Source organism: Danio rerio, chromosome 9, assembly GCF_052040795.2.
Source record: "Danio rerio strain M-AB ecotype USA chromosome 9, GRCz13ab, whole genome shotgun sequence".
Lineage (NCBI taxonomy): Eukaryota > Metazoa > Chordata > Actinopteri > Cypriniformes > Danionidae > Danio > Danio rerio.
The window spans coordinates 19,882,501-19,907,172 of record NC_141029.1 but is presented as its reverse complement, the minus strand read 5'-3'; the positions used below and the strand labels follow the sequence as shown (position 1 = coordinate 19,907,172).

General features: G+C 35.8%; 1 protein-coding gene across 5 annotated transcripts in view; it reads right to left on the bottom strand.

Annotated features, from left to right (window-relative positions):
- Positions 1-24,672, bottom strand: part of akap11 (A-kinase anchoring protein 11) — a 34,872-nt gene that overhangs the window by 8,720 nt on the left and 1,480 nt on the right. Inside the window, exons 2-9 of one of the 5 annotated variants that reach the window (XM_087267600.1) lie at positions 18,717-18,813; positions 18,499-18,609; positions 14,627-14,680; positions 14,339-14,470; positions 13,605-13,845; positions 9,207-13,377; positions 8,918-9,073; positions 2,062-2,172 (exon numbers count right to left, since the gene is read on the bottom strand). In XM_087267600.1, the coding sequence (XP_087123726.1) occupies positions 2,062-2,172; positions 8,918-9,073; positions 9,207-13,377; positions 13,605-13,845; positions 14,339-14,470; positions 14,627-14,680; positions 18,499-18,609; positions 18,717-18,779 (5,039 nt within the window). In that variant the 5' untranslated portion in view covers positions 18,780-18,813. Of the gene's footprint in view, positions 1-2,061; positions 2,173-8,917; positions 9,074-9,206; positions 13,378-13,604; positions 13,846-14,338; positions 14,471-14,626; positions 14,681-18,498; positions 18,610-18,716; positions 18,818-24,672 lie in introns of all 5 variants that reach the window. The other 4 variants (XM_087267602.1, XM_087267603.1, XM_087267601.1 and 1 more) reach the window with 4 other exon arrangements.

Here is a 24,672-nt window from a genome sequence, read left to right as displayed (position 1 = left end):
TGACCACAAACTATAATGGAACAGTATGCTTTGATTAATGAGCGGATATTATATTGCTATTCAATAGGTTTTAATTGTTTTCATGAGACAAAGAGGGCTTATAAAACTAATGACAAAGCCTTTTGAAAACTTAAATGCTTCATTTAATTGCATGATTTTATATTGTCAAAAGAATCTCTGCAGAAATGCAGTAAAGTCAAATATATCGCCAAGGCCTCAACTATTATTATTCTTTTTTTTTTAAATCTTAAAGGGATAGCTCACCCCAAAATGAAAGTTTCCTCATCCTCCAGTGGTTTCAAACCTTTAGGAGTTTCTATTTTGAAAAATGTAACTAGTAGCCATCGACACCCAAAGCAGAAAAATATCCTTATTCATAATGTCTTTGTGTGTGTGAGTTAAACACAAGAAAGACATTTCAAAGGTTTTAACAAGTGTTTTTGGAGAAACTGGCCCTTTAAGCAAACTTTTCGGAATCAGACTAATCGTTGGTATAAAACCACCATCATATACATGTATATTTATATATATATATTTGTTGTGTCAAGTTACTTTAAAAAGGTAATATACTCCATTTTATTGCAACAGAGCAGGGGTGTCAGGGGTGTCACTTTAGCTGCGGTCACACTAGAGTTTTCTCCCCATATAATTCCATTCATACGCATACGAATGCGGCAGACCGGAAACGCAAGCTTGTGTGACAAGTTTTGCAGTTCGCTGTGTTGGAAAGTTCAAGCTAGGTGAACTCTTACATGCGAAACCGCATCACGTAATTGCGTGAGACTAATCGAAGATCAAAACATGACCTCTCTGGACAGGAAGTTAAATATGGACCAATCGCTCGCTTTTTTAAATGTCAAATCATCAGGTTTAATCCTGCCCCTTTTCGCATGTCGTACGACAGATTTTCGTGCACCCAAACAAGCCTGAAGGACTTAATTAGTTTGATCAGGTGTGTTTAATTGGGGATGGAAGTAAACTGTGCAGAGCGGTGGCCCTCCAGGAACTGAGTTTGACACCTGTGACAGAGTGTTTATATCCTGAGATCACCGTCGCCAAAGGCATCAGTGACTGCTGGAATAACATAGAGTTGGGCTTTTAAAAATTGAAGCTCTTTTGTTGCCCAAATCTGAGTGGCCATTTTTTAGCATACATTTAAAGCAGGTGTCTCAAACTAACTGCCCAGTGGGCCATTTACTGGCTTTACTTATAAAATGTGCATGAAAATTGCTTGAATTAAATCAACCAGCCTTACACTGATGTGTACCCTAGATGCATGTGCAAACCTTCTCTGTTTGTAACGAAACATCAAAAATATATGTCAGCATAGACTGTTTTGAAGATGTTTTTGGTACCATTCTGGTCTTTCAATGAGTTGGATAAAGGAGCTCTCAGATTTCAAAAATATCATTATTTGGGTTCCGAAGATGAACGAAGGTCTCAGGGGTTTGGAACAACGTAAAAGTGAGCAATTATTGAAAAAATTATATATTTGGGCAAATTAACATTTTAACTGTAATTTTGACATTGGAGAGTGAAGGATTATAGATTCCATTATGACTCTCTTGATAATTGCCTACTGTATTTTCCTCTGATATCAATTTCCTGCGTCTGATGTAATGAATTATTAAGTCATATCTGTTGCTTTTTGTACAGATTGAGTCATGTTGTACTCTAACGGAAATGATTCATGTTCTGGACCTGCGCTCTCATGAGAATTAGGGGCTGGGACATGCTTTTTTTTTTCACCAAAACAGGAAGCATGCAATAAAGACAGACAGTTCATTCTTTAGCAAATATACATCACAAAACACTTATGAAGTCAATGACCCAACAACCCCCCACTCAACACTTCCTACACCCACAATTTTACCAACACAAAGATTCAATTGACAATCCCCAACCACAAATGGAGGAAAAAAAAAACAAAACAAAGGAAAGTTTTGTTTCCAGCAGGTAATATCGGACACGCTTTCAGCACTAGCTGATAAAACGTTGCATGACATCATGCAGTAATTAGAGCCCACGCTGGCTGTACGATGCCTCTTTCCATAGACCAACCTGTCTGATGGAGAAAAGGACAAATGTTCCTCATAAACCTCGCCTTCTAAACCCAGACTGCTCCAGCTACTGCTGTTTCCATTACTGCTGGGGGAGAGAAAAACACAAACACTACAACATCATTGCAATGCAAATATTTTGCTTTATAGACTTTATATTCCTTAATAATTAAGCTTTTTATCTATCTATCTATCTATCTATCTATCTATCTATCTATCTATCTATCTAGTAGGGTTGGGCAATGTATCAATTTGGCATCGTACGATGTCTAATGTCAACCCTCGCAATGGATTATGGCATCATTGTCATAGGTGGCGGTAAATTAATTATTTATGAATAAATAACTAGTTAATAACGACTGAATTATTTGTAGACTACCGTATCAACTACCTGACCAGCATGGTCTTTGTTTTACCTATAACCAAATCATAAAGAAATAAAAAATTTTAAAAAGTTACACACAAATTACCACCTGTCAAACACTTTTTCTGCAGGATTCTGACATGAATAGGCAGAGTGATGTGTGTCGTTATAATGGCGTCGACAAATTTGGTTGGTAAAGAAAATGCACAACCAACAGTATCTGAGGTTTTTGCTAAAATTACTATTAACAAGCGTGAAAGCAAAAGATTGAAGCAGTTTACTGACACTGTGACATGTTACCTGATGGATGAATTAAATATTTACACATATTTTACACATTTACAAATACTTGACACATTTAACAACTGTAGTGAGACGCGATCCAGCGGTACATCCTTGATTCGACGTGCACTGCTCTCTGGAATTTTGTGCTCAAAGCACCCGCTGACTGCTGGAGCTCAGAAACGCACATATGCTGCAACTGCAGTTTTTCAGAAATGCCAGGTGAAACGCCAGTATGGACATGGATCGTTTTCATTCTAAAATGGCATTTTAAAAGTAAAACATAATAGTGTAAATAGGGCCTTATTAAATAGAGCCGTGCATTTTTCGTGAGCCGGTTGCTGCTGTGACAGGGGCGGGGCAGAGGATCACGATGCCGGCTCAGCATCGTAATGTCTATCTGCCATCGGCAATGGACATTGGCATCGTCTATCGACCCAACCCTACAAGCAAGCTATCCATCTATACCAGGGATCACCAAACTTATTCAAGGAGGGCCTGTGTCCAGCAGATTTTACCTCCAACCCCAATCAAACACACCTGAAAAAGCTAATCTAGGTCTTACTAGGTATACTTGAAACACCCAGGCAGGTGTGCTGAGGCAAATTGGAGCTAAACACTGCAGGGCATCGGACCTCCATCTTTTTCAAATTTTTCAAAATGATGTTCGCAGTATTTCCTTTCGGAGAAAGTCTTATTTGTTTTATTTTGGCTAGAATAATAGCAGGAAAAAATAAAATGTTTTTTAGAACCATTTTAAGGTCAATATTTTTAGCCCCCTTACGCGATTTATTTGGATTGTCTACAGAACAAACCATTGTTAAACAATTATTTATCTAATTACCCTAACTTCCCTAATTAACCTAGTTAAGCCTTTAAAGGTCACTTTAAGCTGAATACTAGTATCTTAAAATATATTTAGTAAAATATTATGTACTGTCATCATAGCAAAAATAAATCAGTTATTAGAAATTAGTTATTAAAACGGAAAAAAAAAAAAATCTTCTTTCTGATAAACAAAAATTGGGGAATAATATACAGAGAGGGGCTAATAATTCAGGAGGGCTAATAATTCCAAAGAATTGTACACATACAAATTATGTAACTGTATACATACACACTGTATGTAATGTATTTGCTACTAAATACAGCAGCCACAAATGTATCAACATAAAATACTGTAGTTTTGTATTTTAAAAATAGTAAACAATGTTTGATAAAACAAATTGCCACGTCATTATACTATGGGGGAAGTGGCCTAATGGTTAGCGCGTGAACTTGTAACCCAAAGGAAACGTGTGTTTCTCTTTGAGTTTAGCAGAATTTTTTCCCAAATTTCATACAGAAAGTCCTGTCTTGAAGATGATATCCTATGGCTTAAATCATTTAATGCAGATAATGAGTCAGAACCAAGAACTATAACTGTTGATTTTTTAATAAAAAACAAGCAATGTTTTATGCAGAATTACTACTACTACTACTACTACTACTACTACTACTACTACTACTACTACTACTAATAATAATAATAATAATAATAATAATAATTATAATAATAATTATAATTATGATAATAATAGAGCTCCTAAAAACATTTCTCTGTTTTGGATTTATTAGGTACGAGTTGGAGTGATCTGCTAATATTTTTTTGTTCAATAATGGTCTCAGAAATGTTTTTCCAAATATATAATAAAAAATATTGTAATTTATACATATTTTGTGTGTTTGAATTATTGAAAATGAACTTGAAATTGAAAACTTTTTTTCAGATATTTAACATATTAACATTAACATATTTTTTGTCTGTTGTGATTGGCAGCTTATTTGTACATTTAATATTTTATTCCAATAATTATATGAAATATATAAATAAATAATTAAATGAAATATATCTGTTATGAACCATGTGTATTAGTCTGATAAAGTAATAATCAGTTATTTCTATGAAAGGATAGAAATGTTGGTCTAATTATAAAAAAAAAAATTACAACCATTTTTTTTATCACAAGCAACAAAACAAAAATACATTTTTAATATTTAAATATATTACTAATTTTAAAACTGACAAAATAACAAATTTATAACACTTTAATAAAACACTAATATCACGAATAAGAAACTTTAAAAATACTGGTAACCATTATTAAGTACACAATGATACATTAAAGTTTGGTTACTCTAGAAACACTGCCTCAAGCTGACATACCACACCTTTGACAAATATTTTGGTGTCTTGGGTTGTCCAAAACAAAAATTGCTCATTCAGTCTATCTTTTAGTGTCTTGGGAGATATTACAATGTTGACAGGAATTGCTTCCATTAGGACACTCAAGCCAAAAACAATACAAAACAATGCCTGCCTTTGAAAGGCAAGACCGTGTGAGTCAGCTGTCATGTTTTTAAGCCAAAGATATTTCTCTGAAAAACAATACCCCTAAATGCTCATCTGGATGAGGCCCTAGGTGTTTTTCAGCAAGTTTGAAAAATGGTGAGTTAATCAGCATCTCTGGCTTCAAAGATGTTTTAAGATGGCTTGTGTATAAAAGAAAGAGAGAGCAATAAACTTAGAGCTAAGATGAGTCATACAATAGGTTCTCGCAGTTTAAAAACCTAAACTGATAAAATTCAGACTAAACATGTGAATGCAGTCAAAATATCGGTACTGAAAAACCAAACATGACTGAGACTGGTATGGAAAATGCTCTAAAAGACTTCTATACAACCTACAGAACATCTGACGCTTGCTCTATTTACCTGTACCAAATTTTGTCAATGCGAATTAACTGAATCCAATTGCAAATTAGTTTACATGTACTTTAAACATTGTAATCTTATTCAAATATCTGTTTATATGCTTTTTATATACATTCCAATTGATTTTTTTGTTGCTGTTTTTTTTGCACTGGGCCTTTTAGGCTAATCATCCCTGCCCACCGTTCCCATGTGCCTGTCAGCAACACATATATATATATATATATATATATATATATATATATATATATATATATATATATATATATATATATATATATATATATATATATATATATATATATATATATATATATAAATATATATATAAATATATAAATATATATATATATAAATATATAAATATATATATATATAAATATATAAATATATATATATATAAATATATATATATATATATATATATATATATATGTATATATATATATATGTATATATATATATATATATATATATATATATATATATATATATATAAATATATATATATATATATATAAATATATATATATATATATATATATATATATATATATATATAAATATATAAATATATATATATATATATATATATATATATATATATATATATATATATATAAATATATATATATATATATATATATATATATATATATATATAAATATATAAATATATATATATATATATATATATATATATATATATATATATACATATATATATATATATATACATATACATATATGTTGCTGACAGGCACATGGGAACGGTGGGCAGGGATGATTAGCCTAAAAGGCCCAGTGCAAAAAAAACAGCAACAACCTTTTCCCAGCTATAATACAGACACTTCAAACAGCTATAATCAAAACTCTGATGGGTGTTTTGAGCTGAAACTTTACAGACACATTCTGGGGACACAAAAGACTTATAATAAATATGAAAAAAGGGGTACCCTATGTGATCTTTAAAGTGACATTTAAAGACTTAATTGGGTTAATTAGGTTTACTAGACAAGTTATGGTAATAAGTTATTGTATAAAGATGGTTTGATCTGTAGACTATCAAAAAAAAAAAAAACTAGCTTAAAACTAGCTTAAAACGGGTAATAACCATAAAATGGTTTTTAAAAAATTAAAAACTGCTTTTATTTTAGCCAAAATAAAACAAATAGGACTTTCTCCAGAAGAAAAAATATATTATCAGACATACTGTGAAAATTTCATTGCTCTAGTAAACATCATTTGGGAAATATAAAAAAGAAATCCAAGGGGGCTAATAATTCTTACTTCAACTGTATATTATTTTTTTTGCATAAATCTGTTATTCAACCTCAGTCCTGACCAAAACTACTAAATTGTTTAGAATTAAATTACATGATTTTAACTCTTTAATTGTCAAGTTAACAAATGATGTCACTGATTTGGTGAAAAAAAACACATAAAATGACGTATTTTACAGTTGAAGTGAGAATTATTAGCCCCCTTTGAATTTTTTTCTTTTTTAAATATTTCCCAAATGATGTTTAACAGAGCAAAGAACTTTTTAAAGCACGTTTGATAATATTTTTTCTTCTGGAGATAGAATAAAAGCAATTTTTTAAACACCATTTTAGGGACAAAATTGTTAGCCGCTTTAGGCTATTTTTGTTTTCGATAATCTACAGAACAAACCATCATTATACAATAACTTGCCTAATTACCCTAACCTGCCTAGTTAACCTAATTAACCTATTTAAGCTGTATAAAAGTGTCTTGAAAAATATCTAGTAACATATTATGTACTGTCATCACAGCAAAGAAAAAAAGAAAAAGCAAAGAAAAAGGATAAATCAGTTTTTAGAACTGAGTTATGAAAACTAGTATGTTTTGAAACGCGTTCCTAAATCACTGTTGGTGGCAGTTTTTACCAAATTGATTTAAATATCACATTTGATGGTGCATTAATACAGTCTTTGTTTTTGCAAATTCCATGTAGTTCTAAGAGCTGTGATGCATATTTAGATTTTCTCAGACACAAAGTAAAGGTCACTCTCATACTTTTACACACTCAGACACACACACTTTAATTTATAAAATCCAGAAACTAAGTTATTTATTTATTTATTTATTTATTTATTTAAATTTTTTTTTTTTTTGCACAGACCTATCTAAAGTGTTAATGGTGCCAAATGATTATCAATCGTAAAAATACAAACCAGAATAAACCACCAACAATCAAAAATGCATGATTATAATAAGTCATGGTTTTGTAATTAAAAATTGTGGTTAAAATAGAAGTTAATGCAGCAAAAACAGCCACCAACAGTAAATTAGGGGGGGGGGAAAGAAAATGCATCAAAGGCAATGCTGTTTCACGTCAAGACTTTGATAAAAGGTAAAACAACTGCACAATTCAGTACAGTACACAATTACTTTTTGTATTTTAAAATTCGTCCTTTTGTTTGTTTTTTCAACAAATCAGTGACATCCTTTCTGAATTTGGCAATTAAACAGTTAAAATTCTGTCATTTTCTAAGCAATTAGTAGTTTTGATCAGGACTGAGGTTGATTAGCAGATTTATACAAAAAAGAAAACTGAAAAAAATATTAATCTAATAAATTTTTAAAGCAGTTTAATTTTGTTGATGTTTTCATCCCTAACACAACAAAAGGGTAGTAATTTTGCGCATTAAATTTATTTTTGAGTTTTTATTTATTTATTTATTTTTAATCAAAGCATTCTCTCAAAATATGTGTCAAAATAAGATAAGAATAAGGCCACCGTAAATCTTTCTGCTTGTGCTAGCTGAAACACGGTAAATGTTATGGCCAAATTAAAACTTAAAATCACCCCCAGGAGGATGAAAACCATTCCCAACAGCACAAGGGTTAAAATGGTATATTTTGCTGTTGTATTACAATTATAATGCAGTCAAAAAAAATTTCAGATTAAACTCAATCGGATTAAGGCATTTAAATGAACGTGTTTCAATCTGATTATTTGGGGATCATGTTAATGTATCCAATGACACTGCTTCACTAATTCACTGTAAGCTCTACAAACAAATCTCTCTACTTTACACTGAGTGTTTGCAATAGCATGGTCACTGCAAATAAGGTCATTCAAGCAAATCATACTTTTTGCAATAATTAGACACATGCTTGTGAAAGGTGTACAAGAAAAGAAAGTGAAGTGAAGAGTGTGGAATTAGTCAACCAGCTTCACTTAAAGGGATTATTCACCCAAAAACAATAATTCTGTGGTCATTTACTCACACTTCACTTGTTCAAAACCTATTTGATTTTCTTTCTTCCATTGAACACAAAAGAACTGTCTGATTTGTGTTTCCTACTATGCAAGACAAGAAGAGAAGAAGAAAAGCTGATTTGCATTTTTGGGGTGAATTATCCCTTTAATGTAGAAATTAACAATTTTATAACCTTAATACTGTTTGAAAGGGGAGTGGGAGTTGTTCACCTGTCACTTAGATGGTGAAAGCTACTGCTCTCATCTGGGTGGTCTTCTTCAAAACTCAGATTGGACCAGCTCCCAAGACTATCATCTCCAACACTCAAACTGAGCTGCTGACTCACTGTTGACTCCGTCACATTGCCACCCTCTTTTCTAGGAGTCCTGAACCAAAAAAGACGTCAGTCATGATACACAATCTTTGACTACAAAAGTGTTTCAAAATCTAGGAAATCCACATTTTGTGAGTAACTGTTGAGCAAGTTTAAACGATTCTGTGAAAGATGCTTAAGTTTACCCGAGATTGATGGTTTGGCAGGCATTGGACAATGCGGATGTCATAATCTCTGTGGTGAGACTTTCTGCAAAGCTTGCGCCATCATGACCAATCCCACTGTCAGCATTCAGGCTGGTGCAGCTCAGTTCCTTCTTGGCTTTCTCAATAGCACTGGATACCATTTCTTCAGCAAAAGCAGTTCTTTTCTCCAAATCAATGTGAATTCTAGGAATATCCAAACCAGTCACTGCACCAGACTCTTGTTGCCTTCTTATTTTCAGACCCTGAAAACCGCGACGTCCATCTCGACTGCAAAACAAGCAATCTCGACCTTGGCAATATCGACAGGTTTCACATGCCTCAGCCAGTTTTTCTGTAAAGGAATTGGGTTCAAGTGCTCTCCTGTCCCCCGCTGCCTGAACACATGCCGGCCCCAGTGTCATTTCCAAAGTGTCATCAACAATTTTCCTGGCATAATGTTCAATCACTTGCATGACACCGCTGTTGCTTTTACCATCATTCAAACTGCTCGTACTGTGATACAGCCTGTTTGCTTCAGCGAAAGGTAAAGGGGAGCATGAAAATGTACCCTTGATGAGATTTTCAGGCACGTCCTCAACAGTAGATTTCCTGTAGAGGCAAGAATCAGTGAGCGATTTAGGCATTCTAACTGACGACATTCTCAGCTTTCTCGTGACATCACATGTGATGTTGTAGGCCAGCGACTCTGCAAAGCTCACAAGTTCAACATATTCGTTACTGCTCAAGTCTTGACTATCTTGACAGGCACATGGCAGAGATTCACAGGAGGACCCATCTTTGCCATCAGTTACTGCAGTGTGGGGTGACATAGATATGGAAATTTGAGAAACCTCAGGACTGTGATCATTGTGTAATCGACGAGAGGAGTGAAGCCTCAAAGGAGACCTCTGCTTTATTTTCCGTGCTGCATGAGCTAAGCCAGACTTAATTGATCGATATGCCAAACGTGTGGCATACTGATCCAATATAAGCTCTCTGTTGCCTCCCTCCTTCTTGAGCACCTTAATGAGGTAACCTGCATATTCGTCAGTCACACTCTCACAACTCGGATATTCTGATGACATTCCACTTGAACCGCCACTTGCTTGAACATCACTAGACCATTGACAAGTCAAACTTCCTAAAAGGCCTTCTCCATTCTGATGCTTGTCTGCAGAATACACAGATCCTCTTTTTATCGTTTTGTGACGACAATGGGTTGAACTTATCATCCTTTTGACATCATTGATGACTTCTCCAGCCACTTCTCCAGCATACGTCCACAAAGAATTCAAAGTCTGCTCTGAAAACTGTGCACTATGCAAGGCAATACTGTCTTTGCTCTCATCACCCACAGGCTTTTTCACATCTCCGAGGCTGAGTGTGTCCATCTCAGTTGCCATGGACACAATGTGGCATGCTAAACGCTCTGCATAATGGAGGGCACTCCTCTCAATCATTCTACTCCTGACACTGGGACTCATCTTTTCCTGGGAGTTTCTAGTGTGAGGACCATCTTCTTGGTCTCCCTCCTCATCTTCATTACTGACTGCTTCTTCAGAGAGAGACCTAATGAGTTTCAGCATGAAATCAGCCTTGTCAGAAACAGAACCTTTTTCTTTGACATCTGTAACAGGCGGGTAATACGGGGTGGGTGGAGGAGTTGCAGGAGAAAATTCTTTTGCAAGTGTTCCTTTGAGCTTCTTTGAGAACTGTCTAATCTGTTTCTCACTGTGCTCATCAGATGGCTGTTGAGGACTCGAGGGTGGAGTGCTTGGGATTTCAACTGATTTTGATCCAGAGTTGCTGCTTAATGAGTCTTCAGCAGCTGCTCTTCTACCACCACATGAGTGAAACTCAAAACTTGGCACCTCCAATACGTCCCTTCTCGCTACAGAGCGGACCTCTGGGGTAAGCTTGGAGACCGGACGAACAGTTCTCGAGGATGTGTCACAAGAGCCTTTTGATGTCAAGTGAAAGGGAGTCTGATGGCAACCTTTTTGACCTGATACATCATTTAATTTGACAACTCCATGGGTTGGAGTGGATATACGAGCTGCTATTGTTTTGTTCAAAAAGTCTGCACAGTCCTCAACTTTCTTTTTCACTTTTGTTGAGGAATGCATAAGATCGAATGCCTCACCTACTATTGTGTCCACCATATTCCCAGAGAAGTTTTGAAAAGTCTTTCCAATTGAGGGTTTGCTGGAATCATTTTCAGTGGATGGACTGCTAACAATTTCCTCAACACTGGCATTTTGGATTCTTGCAGGACCTGGGGAAGTTTCAGTCTGAGTTGTAGCAGAGATATCTGAGCTTGAGGATGCTGCCTCCCCTTGGCAACATATGGTTCTTTTAGGGCTGGTCTGACATACATGATCAATACTGTGTTTATACTGAGAAGGTTCATCTGAGCTGTGTACATGAGATATGACCTTGCCAGCCACAGGAACTGGAACACAACTGGCCATACCTGACACACAATACAAGGCTTTCTTAACTGTGCAACCACCCTGCTCTTGATTTGCAACCTCTGTGACAATCTGTGATCCAAGATAGCTAGATTGAGAACTGCAGGTTTTTGTAATATGAGAACTATCTTCAGCACTCACATAGCAAATGTTGTCTACTGACACACTGATAGCTGCCTGTGTAGTAAAAGTCACATCAGCTTGAGAGAGCTCTATAAAAGCCTCTTGCAAAACAGACTCAGAGAGATCAGAGGCATAGGATGAAACCACTTCCTCCTCTTGCTCAAATGACCAGTCACTTGGTGTGAGTGGTGTTGAGGGATGTGAAAACTGGCATACCTCCATAATTCCTTCAAACACTAATTCCTCGGCCAGATCTGCAGCAAATCGTGTGACAGTGTTATTAAAAATCTGCTTTTTCACAAACAAGAACTCTTTGAGGGCTCCAGAAATTGCCTCCCCTACTAAGAAATTGGCTAGACCATTTATGGCACGCTCTTTTAACACATATGCATGGCGCATACCTATCTCATGAAAGGCCATTTGAAAAACTGAAGAAGTCAACCTTGCAGCCATATGGCAAAGCGTAGTGGTACAGGAGGACACACCTTTCTGCAAGTCCCTTAAGGCACTGCCAAGGCTCCTTTCAACCAAGTCTGTAGCAAATTTCTGAATCCCATCCTTAAGAGACTGTGACTGGGATTTGGTGATGGTGACTGTCTCCTGGATGTCTGAAAGCTTCATGAGATGTCCATTAGTATTTTGGAACTCCTTATGACACACACAGCTCAGGTTTTTATTAATGTTAAAATCAACAGGGGAGGAGTACCCACAAACTGATCCAAGGATTTCTTTTGACAAACTGTTGGCAAAATCAGAGTACGTTTTGTACAGCGAGCAAAGGTCCTGTGGTTTACGTAATTCTGAACCCTCACTGTCCCCCTTCCAAAAATACTCTAAGGACCCTCCTTCTCCCAGTGGGCTAAATGCAGATGAACGAACTGGGCTGAAGAGTGGCCCGCTTTCCTCGCAGGGAGTCCTTGCCAGCCGTGGGGATTCTGGTGAGTCAGACTGAATACTATAGGGTGATCCTGGTTTAAGTGGGGTTGGTTTCTTGACATTGGCTGGAAGAGTCCTATGATCAAACTTGTGAGGGTTCATTCCTGTGGTTGAGCACCCCCTTGATACGAATTTACATCCAGACTTGTCAACATGCTTCTCTGTTTGACCAGGGTGTTCTTTATGAGCCTTGACAATGGAATCAAAAGACTGGTCTAGTTCATCAAACTGATCAAAGCTGTCGAAAAATTCACTAACTTCTGAGTCAGAGTCTTCTACTCCATCCTTTAAAACAGGGATCTTGGGGATGTCAAGTTTTGCTTTTAGACTCTTCTGATATCCAACTTCATCCAAGAATATAATTGGGCTGGGACTTGAGCAATCTGAATCATCTGACTCAGTAAGGGACGTGGCAGTAGCACGTCCTTTTGGCGGACTGCCAAGTACACATGGGCTCTCTGAATTTCTTTGAAATGCTATTGACTTTATCACGGTTTCTGACACTTTTGCCTGAGCCTTTTCTCTGCGCGATGACTTCTTGGGAATGGAACTTAAAATTATGTGAGATCCAGTTAGGTCTTTCAAATGAGAGGGGACTGTCTGGGATGCCACATCCCTTTGGTTCCTGTGACCATGAGAACCTGCAAGAACCGAAGAACACATTGGTAAATAATATTAAAGTAACTAAAAACTGAACTTGTAGATGGTCATAAGCATTTACTTTCAAAACCTCTCTGGTTGGTGGTTATCTATACTTCTAATTCAGCAAAGATGCATTGACTTGAACAGTTAGCAAAAAATGTTGAGTGATACAACATTAATAATTTTATCAAGATAAAACTATTTAGTAACCTTCCTACATAGTCACCTGTGTCATCTTCTTCGAGATGCTCAAGAGCTGTAACAAAGTCCTCTTCGATAGAAGAGACAGACTGATTGGTGTCATCATCCTCAGCCTGACATGATTCTGAATTGCCTCTGTGCAGAACCTGTAACTCCAGGGCATACCTTATTCCAGCGCTGTACCGAGCCAACAACCCCAGCATGGTGCAAACATTAGTTTGAGAGGTGGGACTATGCCTCAGTATACACAAGGCTCTTGAACAGGCCTAAAGATGAAAGATAAATAATATAATGCAGTTTTAAAAGACATTAAATGGGTTAAAAATGCTGGGATGACATAATAAAAATATTTAAGCCATGATACAGTGACAAGAGAAATTGTTATGATAGCCTTAATGTTAATCTGGAAGATAAACATAACGGACTAAGTCTGTGACCTGTCAAGCACTAAACTGACATAATTCCTTGAGAAGTTCAAATTTCTATACTTCTCACAGTATTTTAATTTTCCCCGACATGTGTGAAAACATGTGTCTGGAAAACATTTGTGGTTTGAAGTAATGCTCAAAATTCAAAACCTAACAACATTACTGCCTTTCACAAGGTTAGTTCTGCTTAGACTCAATTTCACACAATAATATAAATACCACAAATTTTAAAAACCCATACAAAACAGTGCCAGACACCTGATTTTCAAAATAAAAGACATAAAAATAAACATATACTCTCAAAAATTCAACAACACTCAAACAAAAATACCTGAGAAACACTGTCTTTTCTCTCAAAAGGTCTTTTAGGATCTTTGAGAAGTAGAATCTCTTCATCTTTAAGATTATGTACATGTAGTGACCTAAGCAACTCCATCATTTCAGTAGAAAGTGACGTCAGAGCCTGTGGGCATAAAAATGTATTACTCTAGGATCTCCAAAAAAAAAAAAAAAAAAAAATCACACAAAAAAGTCTTTAAAATGTCATATGATCCTCCTGATTTCATTGTAATATGATTTGCTGCTCAAGAAACACACACATAGCACAAAAGATTTGTACCTGTAGAGTGAAGTCCTCTCCCTCAGCATGACTAGGTAAGCAAACATAATGTACCTACAAAACGAGGACACAATTATGCATATTAAAGATTGCATAAAGATTTTAAACTGAAATTTGGTGTTAAACAATAATCGCCTGTTTCTCTTTAACACAAAGCACAAACTTATTTTGTGGTTAGTACTCGTCACTGCTAATTAATTTAAATGAAATTAACAGGTGCAATAAATGGTCAGGATCCTCCTTGCTGATTAAACTAGGCACACCTACTGTAATAATAACATTTGTTTGCATTTTCTATTGATCATGTGCTGAACTACCAGAAGGTTGATCAATTTGCAAAACAGTTAAATTTGAAAAATGATGGAGAAGAGTGTTATATCAAAGCATAAATCCATATGTCACTTGCAGCTGAGTTTACTTTCACAATTTCAGGTGTCAAGCTTGCCATGATGGAGTGATGCTATGCAGCATTTGCATTATCTGAGTTCCTTTAGTCAACGGTGCAGTGTGTTCAAATAAACTAAAATATCAGCAGTTCACCGCTCTTCATAAGAATTGCAAAGCCACAAGGATGAATGCCAGCCCAACAATTTTTGGAACATAACAGTTCATACAAAGTAGGTGAGATGCAGTCATGTAAATAATGAGGTGAGATGCAACAGTCACACTGTTGCATTGTCCCAGATGACTCTAACCACTCTCTTTATCGCCAATATCTGTTGTCATAGAGGCTTTCAAAATCACTCAGCTCAAAAGGAGGTCACAAAAGATTTCAGCTGACACATTTGTATATGCACCATTCTACTGAAGCAATGTTGGGGTTTCAGGTTTAGTCCAACAGACAGCTTCTTTTGCATAATAACATATTTGAAGCTTAAATGGGAAATGTGAAGCTTGATTAAAAGGCTTATAATCATTCTCCTATTAAAATGTGTTTTAGAACCTGTGAAATTGTTCTCATCATTTCTGCAGCTATTTTACAGTTTAAAAAATATTGGTATATATATAATTATTTTTGTTAGCACCTTTTACACATAGGTCTTCACTGGTAAATTATGTGTGAACAGTAGAACTAAGGCAAAAAATTTGATTCTGCATCGATTCTTTACAAACAACTATATCCTTCTTGTATCCAATTCCTATACTATAAACACACTTAATACGCTTAAACTTTTTATAATATATATAGGCATTTTTTTAGTGATAATTACAAGTGTTCACTGTATAGTGAGCTGTGTTTACATTACTAATTGCCTGACTCTCAAGGGCTCTTCCTCATGAACATTTAAATGTACGATTAAAAACTAGCCTGGAGCACCATCTGCAGTTAAAAACTAGCCTGAAGCACAATATTTTGTTAAAAAATAGACTAGAGCACCATCTGTTTTAAAATAATAATAATAATAATAATAATAAAATAGCCTATGCATAATCTTCTGTTTCAAAATAATAATAATAAAATAGCCTAGTGCATAATCTTCTGTGAAAAAACTAGCCTAGAGCACTATCTGATCTTAAAAATTAGCCTAGAGCACTAACTGTAGTTAAAACTAGCCTAGAGCACTAACTGTGGTTAAAACTAGCCTGGAACACTATATGATGTTAAAAACTAGCCTAGAGCACTATCTGTAGTTAAAAACTAGCCTAAAGCATTATCTGCTGTTAAAAAAACTAGCCTAGAGCACTAGCTGCTGTTAAAAACTAGCTTACAGCACTATCTGCAGTTAAAAACTAGCCTAGAGCACTATCTGTACTTAAAAACTAGCTTACAGCACTATCTGCGGTTAAAACTAGGCTAGAGCACTAGCTGTAGTTAAAAACTAGCCTAGATCCTCATCTGCTGATTAAAAAAAAAAAAACTAATAAGGGATTTGCCAAGAAGAAATGTTCTGTCTATGTTCACAAAATTAGAGCCGTGTTAAAAAAATTGCTTACAAAATTGATTTTGTGAATTTCAAAATGTATCACTAATCTTTTGTTTTTCACAACAGATGGCTAGTTTTATTACTAGATTATTTTTTTTCTATGCATTTTGGCTGTTTGTCCAGACTTGAATCACACAACTTAGTGTAAGGAGACTGAAACTGACAACTTCTGAAAACTCCGGGTACAGTATGGCCATGTTGACATTATAACCAAAGTTTTTCCCTAATAATGTGTTTTCTCCTTTGTGATTGGCCTTTGTGATTGGCCTTTCTCCTTTGTGATTGGCCTAAACCTTTTCTAACATTTTTGACTGTTTTAGGTTCATGTGGTATTTATAAGAAATTGGATGCAAGAAGTGTTCAGCAGCTTAAAAAGCATTCAGCTCCATCTGCTGTATAAAAACTAAATTGATTTAAGAGAGATTAACGAGGCCTTTTGAAAATTCCGAATCAAAGCAGAGTTGACTTCTCTAACACTTTTTCACCTCAGCATGACGTTGTCAACATAAGACAGTTACAGTGTTTGAGGCCATTTTTCAGCATTTAGGGAAAACCATACAGTGTTGATATGCTAATTTTCATCATTGTATATAAAATTTCCTAACCAATGGCTTGCGATTTTCAAAAGTTCAAAAAGCATTGCGATGTTACATTCAGTGTTGCATTAATAGCTTATTCATCCTAAATATAAGTGTGCTATAAAAACAAATCATTTTAAAGATGGCAGCACTGTTGTGAATAGATTCAACTCATAAACAAAATGTAACATTTTGTTCAATTTTAACCAATTCTGGATTCAATATCCCATGCACAAAGAATTCAGGAAAAAAATATAGATACAGTAGAGAATTGTTTTGGAATCGAAAAGTGACTCAGAATACGGTCAGATTATGAAGTCCCACCCCTACTTAAGGATCTGGTACAAACATTTCAGCAGTTCAGAATTGATTCTTTCTTTTAAGATACAATGACCTTATTTGTCACAAACTTTGATGTAGGGCTGGGTGATTTGGCCTAAAATTAAAATCTCAATTAATTGAACATTTTAACTTGAGTACAATTAATGAACGACTATTTTATTAAATTTGTTTGTACAGTAAATATACTCACTAATTACAAGTGAGATATTTTGGAATGGAGGGTGCATTACTTGATTTTAAAATAACCGAAAGAAATAATCTGACTTCTGAAATCTATCTATGATTATTTATTAAACATCAATGTTGAACAATTGAAATTAAAACACACATTGCCTAAAACCAACAGTCACTTTTTTCTTATAATAAAAAAATGAAAATAAATAACTCGCACTTTTGGATACAAAACTAATTATTTTCAATGTTTTCCATTTTTAAAGTAGAAACAAAGCAGCATCTCTTCTAAATAAAATAACTCTTGTATATCCTGTAAATAATATTTTAAACAGTGCATTTCTTGAATCTTCTGTAAAGAAATTTTTAATGTAAATAAGAGTTTTATTGTAAAGAAAAATATGCCATCTTTGGCACAGCTTCCAATCATCGTCACTGTAGTGCAAACATGTAATGTATACTTAAATTTTTTGAGAGGTGCACTTAAATACGACCGCACGAAGGCTGCACGGGACCATACCCGTGCGTTCAACATAGAAGTTTAAAGTATAAAGCCTTAACTGAGCAGGTTCATGTGACTCCACACGTGGTAGGGAAAGTAATTAAAAAATTTGACCTGGAAAAACTTGATCGATCATAGGTACTGAATGTCGATTTTGATTAATTGTTCAGCCCTTCTTTGATGTTTAAAACCTTGACGACCTCCTCAAACAGCAACATTACAGATTGCAGTTTGGATAAATGTTCAAAAGGCGCATAATAAGGGCACAATAAAAGAGTTCCTTTGCAACTTCATGCACATTAAAAAACACCCATATGGAAGTCTGAAATGCATGACGGTGTGTGTGATCCTTACTTCTGACAGACACTGCGGTTCTTTATTATGCAGCTCCACAACCACATTGCACAGCTCCTTTTTGTGTTTCAACAAACTCTTCAGGCACGGGTTTGAGCCCTCACGGATGGTCTGATCAAAGAAATATAAAGTATGTTAGAAACTGCAGGAGATTCCCACAAAAAATAACACCACAGATATGTTTTAGTAGAAAAAAAAAACTGCAATCAAGAGCATACCTCTTTCTTCATGGTGGCACGGCTCTTTATTGGGACACCTCTGATCCGTGCACAGGCGTCCATGATGTTGCTTGTCTGGACAGGAGGTTCTCCTCTCCTTTAAGACAAATCGGCCCATTTAATTATCACATCTCATAACAATTGTCAATTAGGCTACAAATAATTCCATAGACTCTACAGTAGCTACATTAACATGCACTCAAACAATCTGTTTATAATTGGATTGACAGCTCATTAAAACTGGAAAGTCTTATGAATCACTTTCACTCATTAATTGCATTTTAACTGGATTGGACAACGCGACACAGATTTAAAATAATATGAGCAATGAGAAAACAGGCAAAATTCAGACGACACGTATGGTAGTTAAGTTTTTTTTTTTTTTTTTAAAGATGTCATTAAGTTTATAAGAAAAGCATATATTCACATGGAATAAAATAATCTCAAGGGCTTTTTGGTTTGAGAATATTGCAATTGCAACTAGAATGTTTGCATTGTATGCTCATAAATTGTGTTTGGAAAATAAATATTCATGCAAATTGGATTAGAAAGTTTAGGGTTCATATACAGTAAGCAGAACATTTTCTGAAATTGGAATGGATTCACAGAAGGAAACTGGCACATGTAAGAACACAAAACTCAAAGGTTCACAGAAAGATGAAGACCCCAATGACTGCATGTACAACAACAGATTGTTCAAAATGTCTTTTGTTGTTTTATAAGAGTTTAAAAATATAAGAGTTTTTAAAACACAAGAGTATTTAGAAAATTATTTAGTATTTACATTTACATTTAAAGCAGGGTCTCTGCAGGTTCCATCAAACAAATTTAAAGGGCGCCAATGATAAACTTTTGTAAGCTGTTTGGACAGAACTGTGTGTAGGTATAGTGTATCCACTGTCATATTGGAGTGATCGAAACCCGACAAGTCTCTTTTTAGGACCCAAATCTCAGTGATTTCAAGGCCCATTTCAACGTGATGTAGGAGTGTGGTTTTCCCCACCCACTGAATTAATTGACAGGCACCATAATTACATGTATACACATGTCCACAAAAAAAAAAAAAAATCATAAAGAAACCGGGATTAACATATCTGTTCAAATCTTTGTGATTTTTATAAGTCTTCATTCATTCATTCATTCATTTTCTTGTCAGTTTATTAGTCCCTTTATTAATACGGGGTCGCCACAGCAGAATGAACCGCCAACTTATCCAGCAAGTTTTTACGCAGCAGATGCCCTTTCAGCCGCAACCCATCTCTGGGAAACATCCAAACACACACTCATACTCTACGGACAATTTAGCCTACCCAATTCACCTGTACCGCATGTCTTTGGACTGTGGGGGAAACCGGAGCACCCGGAACGCCACACAGAAACGCCAACTGAGCCAAGGCTCGAACCACCGACCCAGCAATCTTCTTGCTGTGAGGCGACAGCACTACATACTGGGCCACTGCTTCGCCCTTTTATAAGTATTTTAGGTTTAAAAGATTTTGTTTTTGGAATTTAAGATATTTTAAGACCACACAGACACACTGTAATGTATACATTAACCAAAAAAAATATATTTGGTTATTAATTGCGACTTTCAAAACACAAATTAAGATATTTTAGATTAAATACAAGAGCTCTCAGACCCTCCATGAACAACAAGGGTTGCGAGATGTCCAGAAAAGATACCGAAAACTTTTCTAAAACTTCAGTGGTTCAACTGTAATCATTTGAAGCTCCAAGAACACTTTTTTGCACCAAAAAAAATGTCCACAAAATAATGTTTTCATTGTCAGATTGGAGCGTAAGTTTACTATGGGTAATACGAAGCTTGCGTGTTGCAATGTTGACAATGTGTTGTACTGCCTGTAGTAAACACACTCGACCTGTCATGGAAAATATAGGCTGAACAACATATTTTTTTTTTGGAGTTACATAAGATTACAGTTAAATCACTTAAGTTACTTGGAATGTTGTGGCCAGATTTTATGTTTTGGGTTCCTTTTCTGGACTTTGAACATCTCAGGACTCTGTCTAGCGGGTACGAGAAAGTTCTCAAATTTCATCTTAAATATCTTTATTTGCATTCTGGAGATGAGCAAAGGTCTCAGGAGATTAGATTGACATGATTCAAACAATATGAGGCTGAGTAATTAATGATAGAATTTTCATTTTTGAGTGAACCATAACTAAAACTATGCTTTGGATTTTTAACTAGGAGATCACGTGACTTCTGGGTAAAACATGGGCATTCCATCTGCTCCAGTTAGACAGAAACGTGGGGTGAATATGAGAAGACGGAAAAAAAATACCTAAAGAGTGAAAGTTGAACAGTTCATATCTTCAATGTTATACGGTCTACAGCAAGAAAACTATCTTGGGCCATCTGTGTGTGCGGTATACCATATGATAGAAAAATGTAGGTCTCGGCTATATAGCGGCCCAAAGTCAGGCTGTTATCACATTCTCACATAGCCTAAGCCGAAACAAAGCATGCTGTAGCAGTGAGATCTTATCAGTGTGCAGTGCAGAAGCTTGCGTGAAAGAAGCAGATTTGAAAACCAGAATCTGATTAAGTATAGAACAAAAAATAAATGTGGAGCAAATGCCAGTTACAAAAGGCTACCTAGTGTAGCAGGTTAGGTGAGTGCATCCATCTGGTACTATGGGTTAATAAGGCCTCAGAAATAAATCTGCTGGCTCAGGCTGATTATAATACACCATTTGTTTACAGCCTGACAAACAAGCTTATCTAATCTCGAACAACTGATAGCGTGTTGGTTTTTAATAGAGTGCTACAGTTAGTGTCCACTTTTTCTGCAGCATTTTTTTCCATACAAAACTCTTTGTTAAAGCCTTATCTTATAACAAAGGCCAGACAGAATCTGCTGACATTTTTTGTATTTGCGCAGAATTAAAATAAAAAACTGGATTTAAGCTGAATGATTCTTAACTAAAAAATGCATATTTGAAATTTAAAAAATAGCTTTTTAACTTTTATTTAATGTTTACAATGCAAATTCAATTAGATCCACATATTTGGTAAACGGATGAGCCGCCCTTCACTGACAAAGGTCCAGAATTTGTCCCATATATTTGCACTGCTATCCATTTAATCAACGGAAACCCCACCTCTGTTTTTGTTTGATTAAAAAAGAAAAAGATATGACTGACGTAACACCGACTGACACTTTTTCCACTCAGAGTTGACTTTTCTTCCAACTGCGAGCACAAAGTGAGCAACGGCAAAAAACGTGAGGTGTGCAGGGCGTTGCAAAAACACTTGCAACGTTGGTAAACCATTCAAAAGATGCCCCTCTCAACTAGGGCTGTGCAATTTGGGGAAAATATCTAATCACTAGGTGTGTCGAAAAATTTATGCTCAATTTCGATTATCGAATCAAAAAATAAAATTGTCGATGCTGCCACGCCCCCATGTCACATCAGCTTGGCTTGCCAGGCGGGAAATAAACAGGCTTGTTGAAGTGCTTGTTAAACTGCAGAAGCAGGAGACCCGTCGACAGAACTTAAACCCACTCCTCTTTCAATGAAGTCGCCGGTGTGTAAGCATTTTGGATTTCCAGTGAGTTATGTTGACAACGTTCGTGTTGTCGACAAAAAAAACAGTTTTGCAAGCTCTGCTATGTACGTATTACGTATGGTTCGTCCGATAGACAACACCGGCATCGCGATCCTCCGCCCGCCCCCGTTGCAAATGCGCTCGCGAAAAGTACATACTCAGGTCTTTGTTTTTAAATGGCATTTTAGAACGACAACGATTTGACATCCACAGTGGCGTGTAGCATTTCTGAGCAGCCCTCCTTCCTCTCTACCTCTGAAAATGCACATCACGTGACCACACAGATACAGACGCACTCACAGCCATGCGCTCGAGACAGCAGGTCCAGGCAGTCAGAGGACTGCTTCAATCTTTCACTCACTTGTACTTAGTCATTTTAGCGAACACCTCAGATACTGTTGGCTGGTTCCTGTTGGTTGTGCATCTTTTTTACCAACGCCATTATAACGACACAGATCACTGCCTATTCACGAGTACCGCAGAAAAAGTGATTGACAGGTGGTAATTATGTGTGTATCTTGCCTTTATTCATTTACTGTATGATTTGTTTATGGGTAAAACAAAGACCATGCAGGTCAGGTAGTTTAAACGGTAGGCTACAAATAATTAATTGGTTATTGATTAATTAATTATTCATAATCGAAAATCAAATCGAATCGTGCCTTTAGAATCGAAAATGTAATCAAATTGAGGATTTGTAGGATCGTGACACCCTTACTAATCGCATTTAATTTTTGACAGATGTTGTTATTGCGACTTGATTTACCATTTAATTTTGTACTCAAGCTTTACCTCACTAATCTGTAAGTCATGGCAACAATTCTGTGACAGCTCTTAAAAACTACCTGCTTTTTTTCGGTCTGTGACTGAAACCAAAATATTGCCATATTACTAATGCTGTTTTTCTTTGATATGAATTTGTCTATTATGCTTCTAAAGCAGTAGACACCATAATCCCACTTGTCAGCGCATTCATGTTTACTTTCCTTTTTTTTATTACAAGCGTAGTTCGGTTGCGCAATTTTAATTGGGCAAAACAAAAGTGTGCTCACTGAACTGGCTAGCAAGACTGTCAGACACACATTTGCTCTGAGCGAGGGAAATTATTACTTATAAATTTCATATTGCAGCCTCTTGCGATTAAACAAAAGATTTCAAATATCAATCACGATTAATCACACAACCCCACTCTGAACGCAAAAAGCATGTTCGCTGTGATCGGCCCCTTATGCAGCCAAATTTTAAAAATATATACAACAATATTTTGTTTATCATTTAACTGATACTATTAATCAGTAAAAAAATGCACCCTCTCGGTTAACTGTTAATCGGTTATTATGAGCATAACTAACGTGCAGATATACATTTTCAAACACATGATGTAAAAACATGCATGTAAATAATAAGTGCATTGTAGCAAACTATTAATTTGAACCTAAGTAAAGAGCAATCAAAGCTACCTAATATAAAGTGGGACCTACATTTATTTTGTAATTTTCAATAAACTCATTGATAAATGCAAAAAAGTAATCACTAATGGAATAAATGCTCAAGCTCCGTTTTTTCCTTTAATTTCATCAATTGGTGAACTTTGTTCCTCGCTGTTGTCGCCACTGGCTGGCTTGGTTTGAGACTTCAGTGTTTGGACTATTAGCAGTGAGGATTAAACCACACTGAACCAAACTAAACTGAACTTCAACTCTGAAAACTGGACTGACAAAGTTTCAATTTACTATAATCTTCTATGTTAAGCTGCTTTGACACAATCTTATGGAAGCCTGTTCCCTCCACTGAATAAAAAAATTATAATAAATAAATACATTCATTCATTCATTCATTTTCTTTTCGGCTTAGTCCCTTTATTAATCCGGGGTCGTACAGCGGAATGAACCGCCAACTTACCCAGCACGTTTTTACGCAGCGGATGCCCTTCCAGGCGCAACCCATCTCTGGGAAACATCCACACACTCATTCAAACACACATTCATACACTTCGGACAATTTAGCCTACCCAATTCACCTGTACCGCATTTCTTTGGACTGTGGGGAAAACCGGAGCACCCTGAGGAAACCCATGCGAAGGCAGGGAAAACATGCAAACTTCACACAGAAACGCCAACTGAGCCGAGGCTCGAACCAGCGATCCAGCGACCCTCTTGCTGTGAGGTGACAACACTACCTACTGTGCAACTGTGTCGCCCTAAATAAATACAATGTAAAAAAATTATAAAGTCAGAATTCTGAGTTATAAAGTCAGAATTCCGGGTTATATAGTCAGAATTCTGAGTTATAAAGTCAGAATTCTGGGTTATAAAGTCAGAATTTTGGGTTATATAGTCTGAATTCTGAGTTATAAAGTCAGATTTCTGGGTAATAAACTCA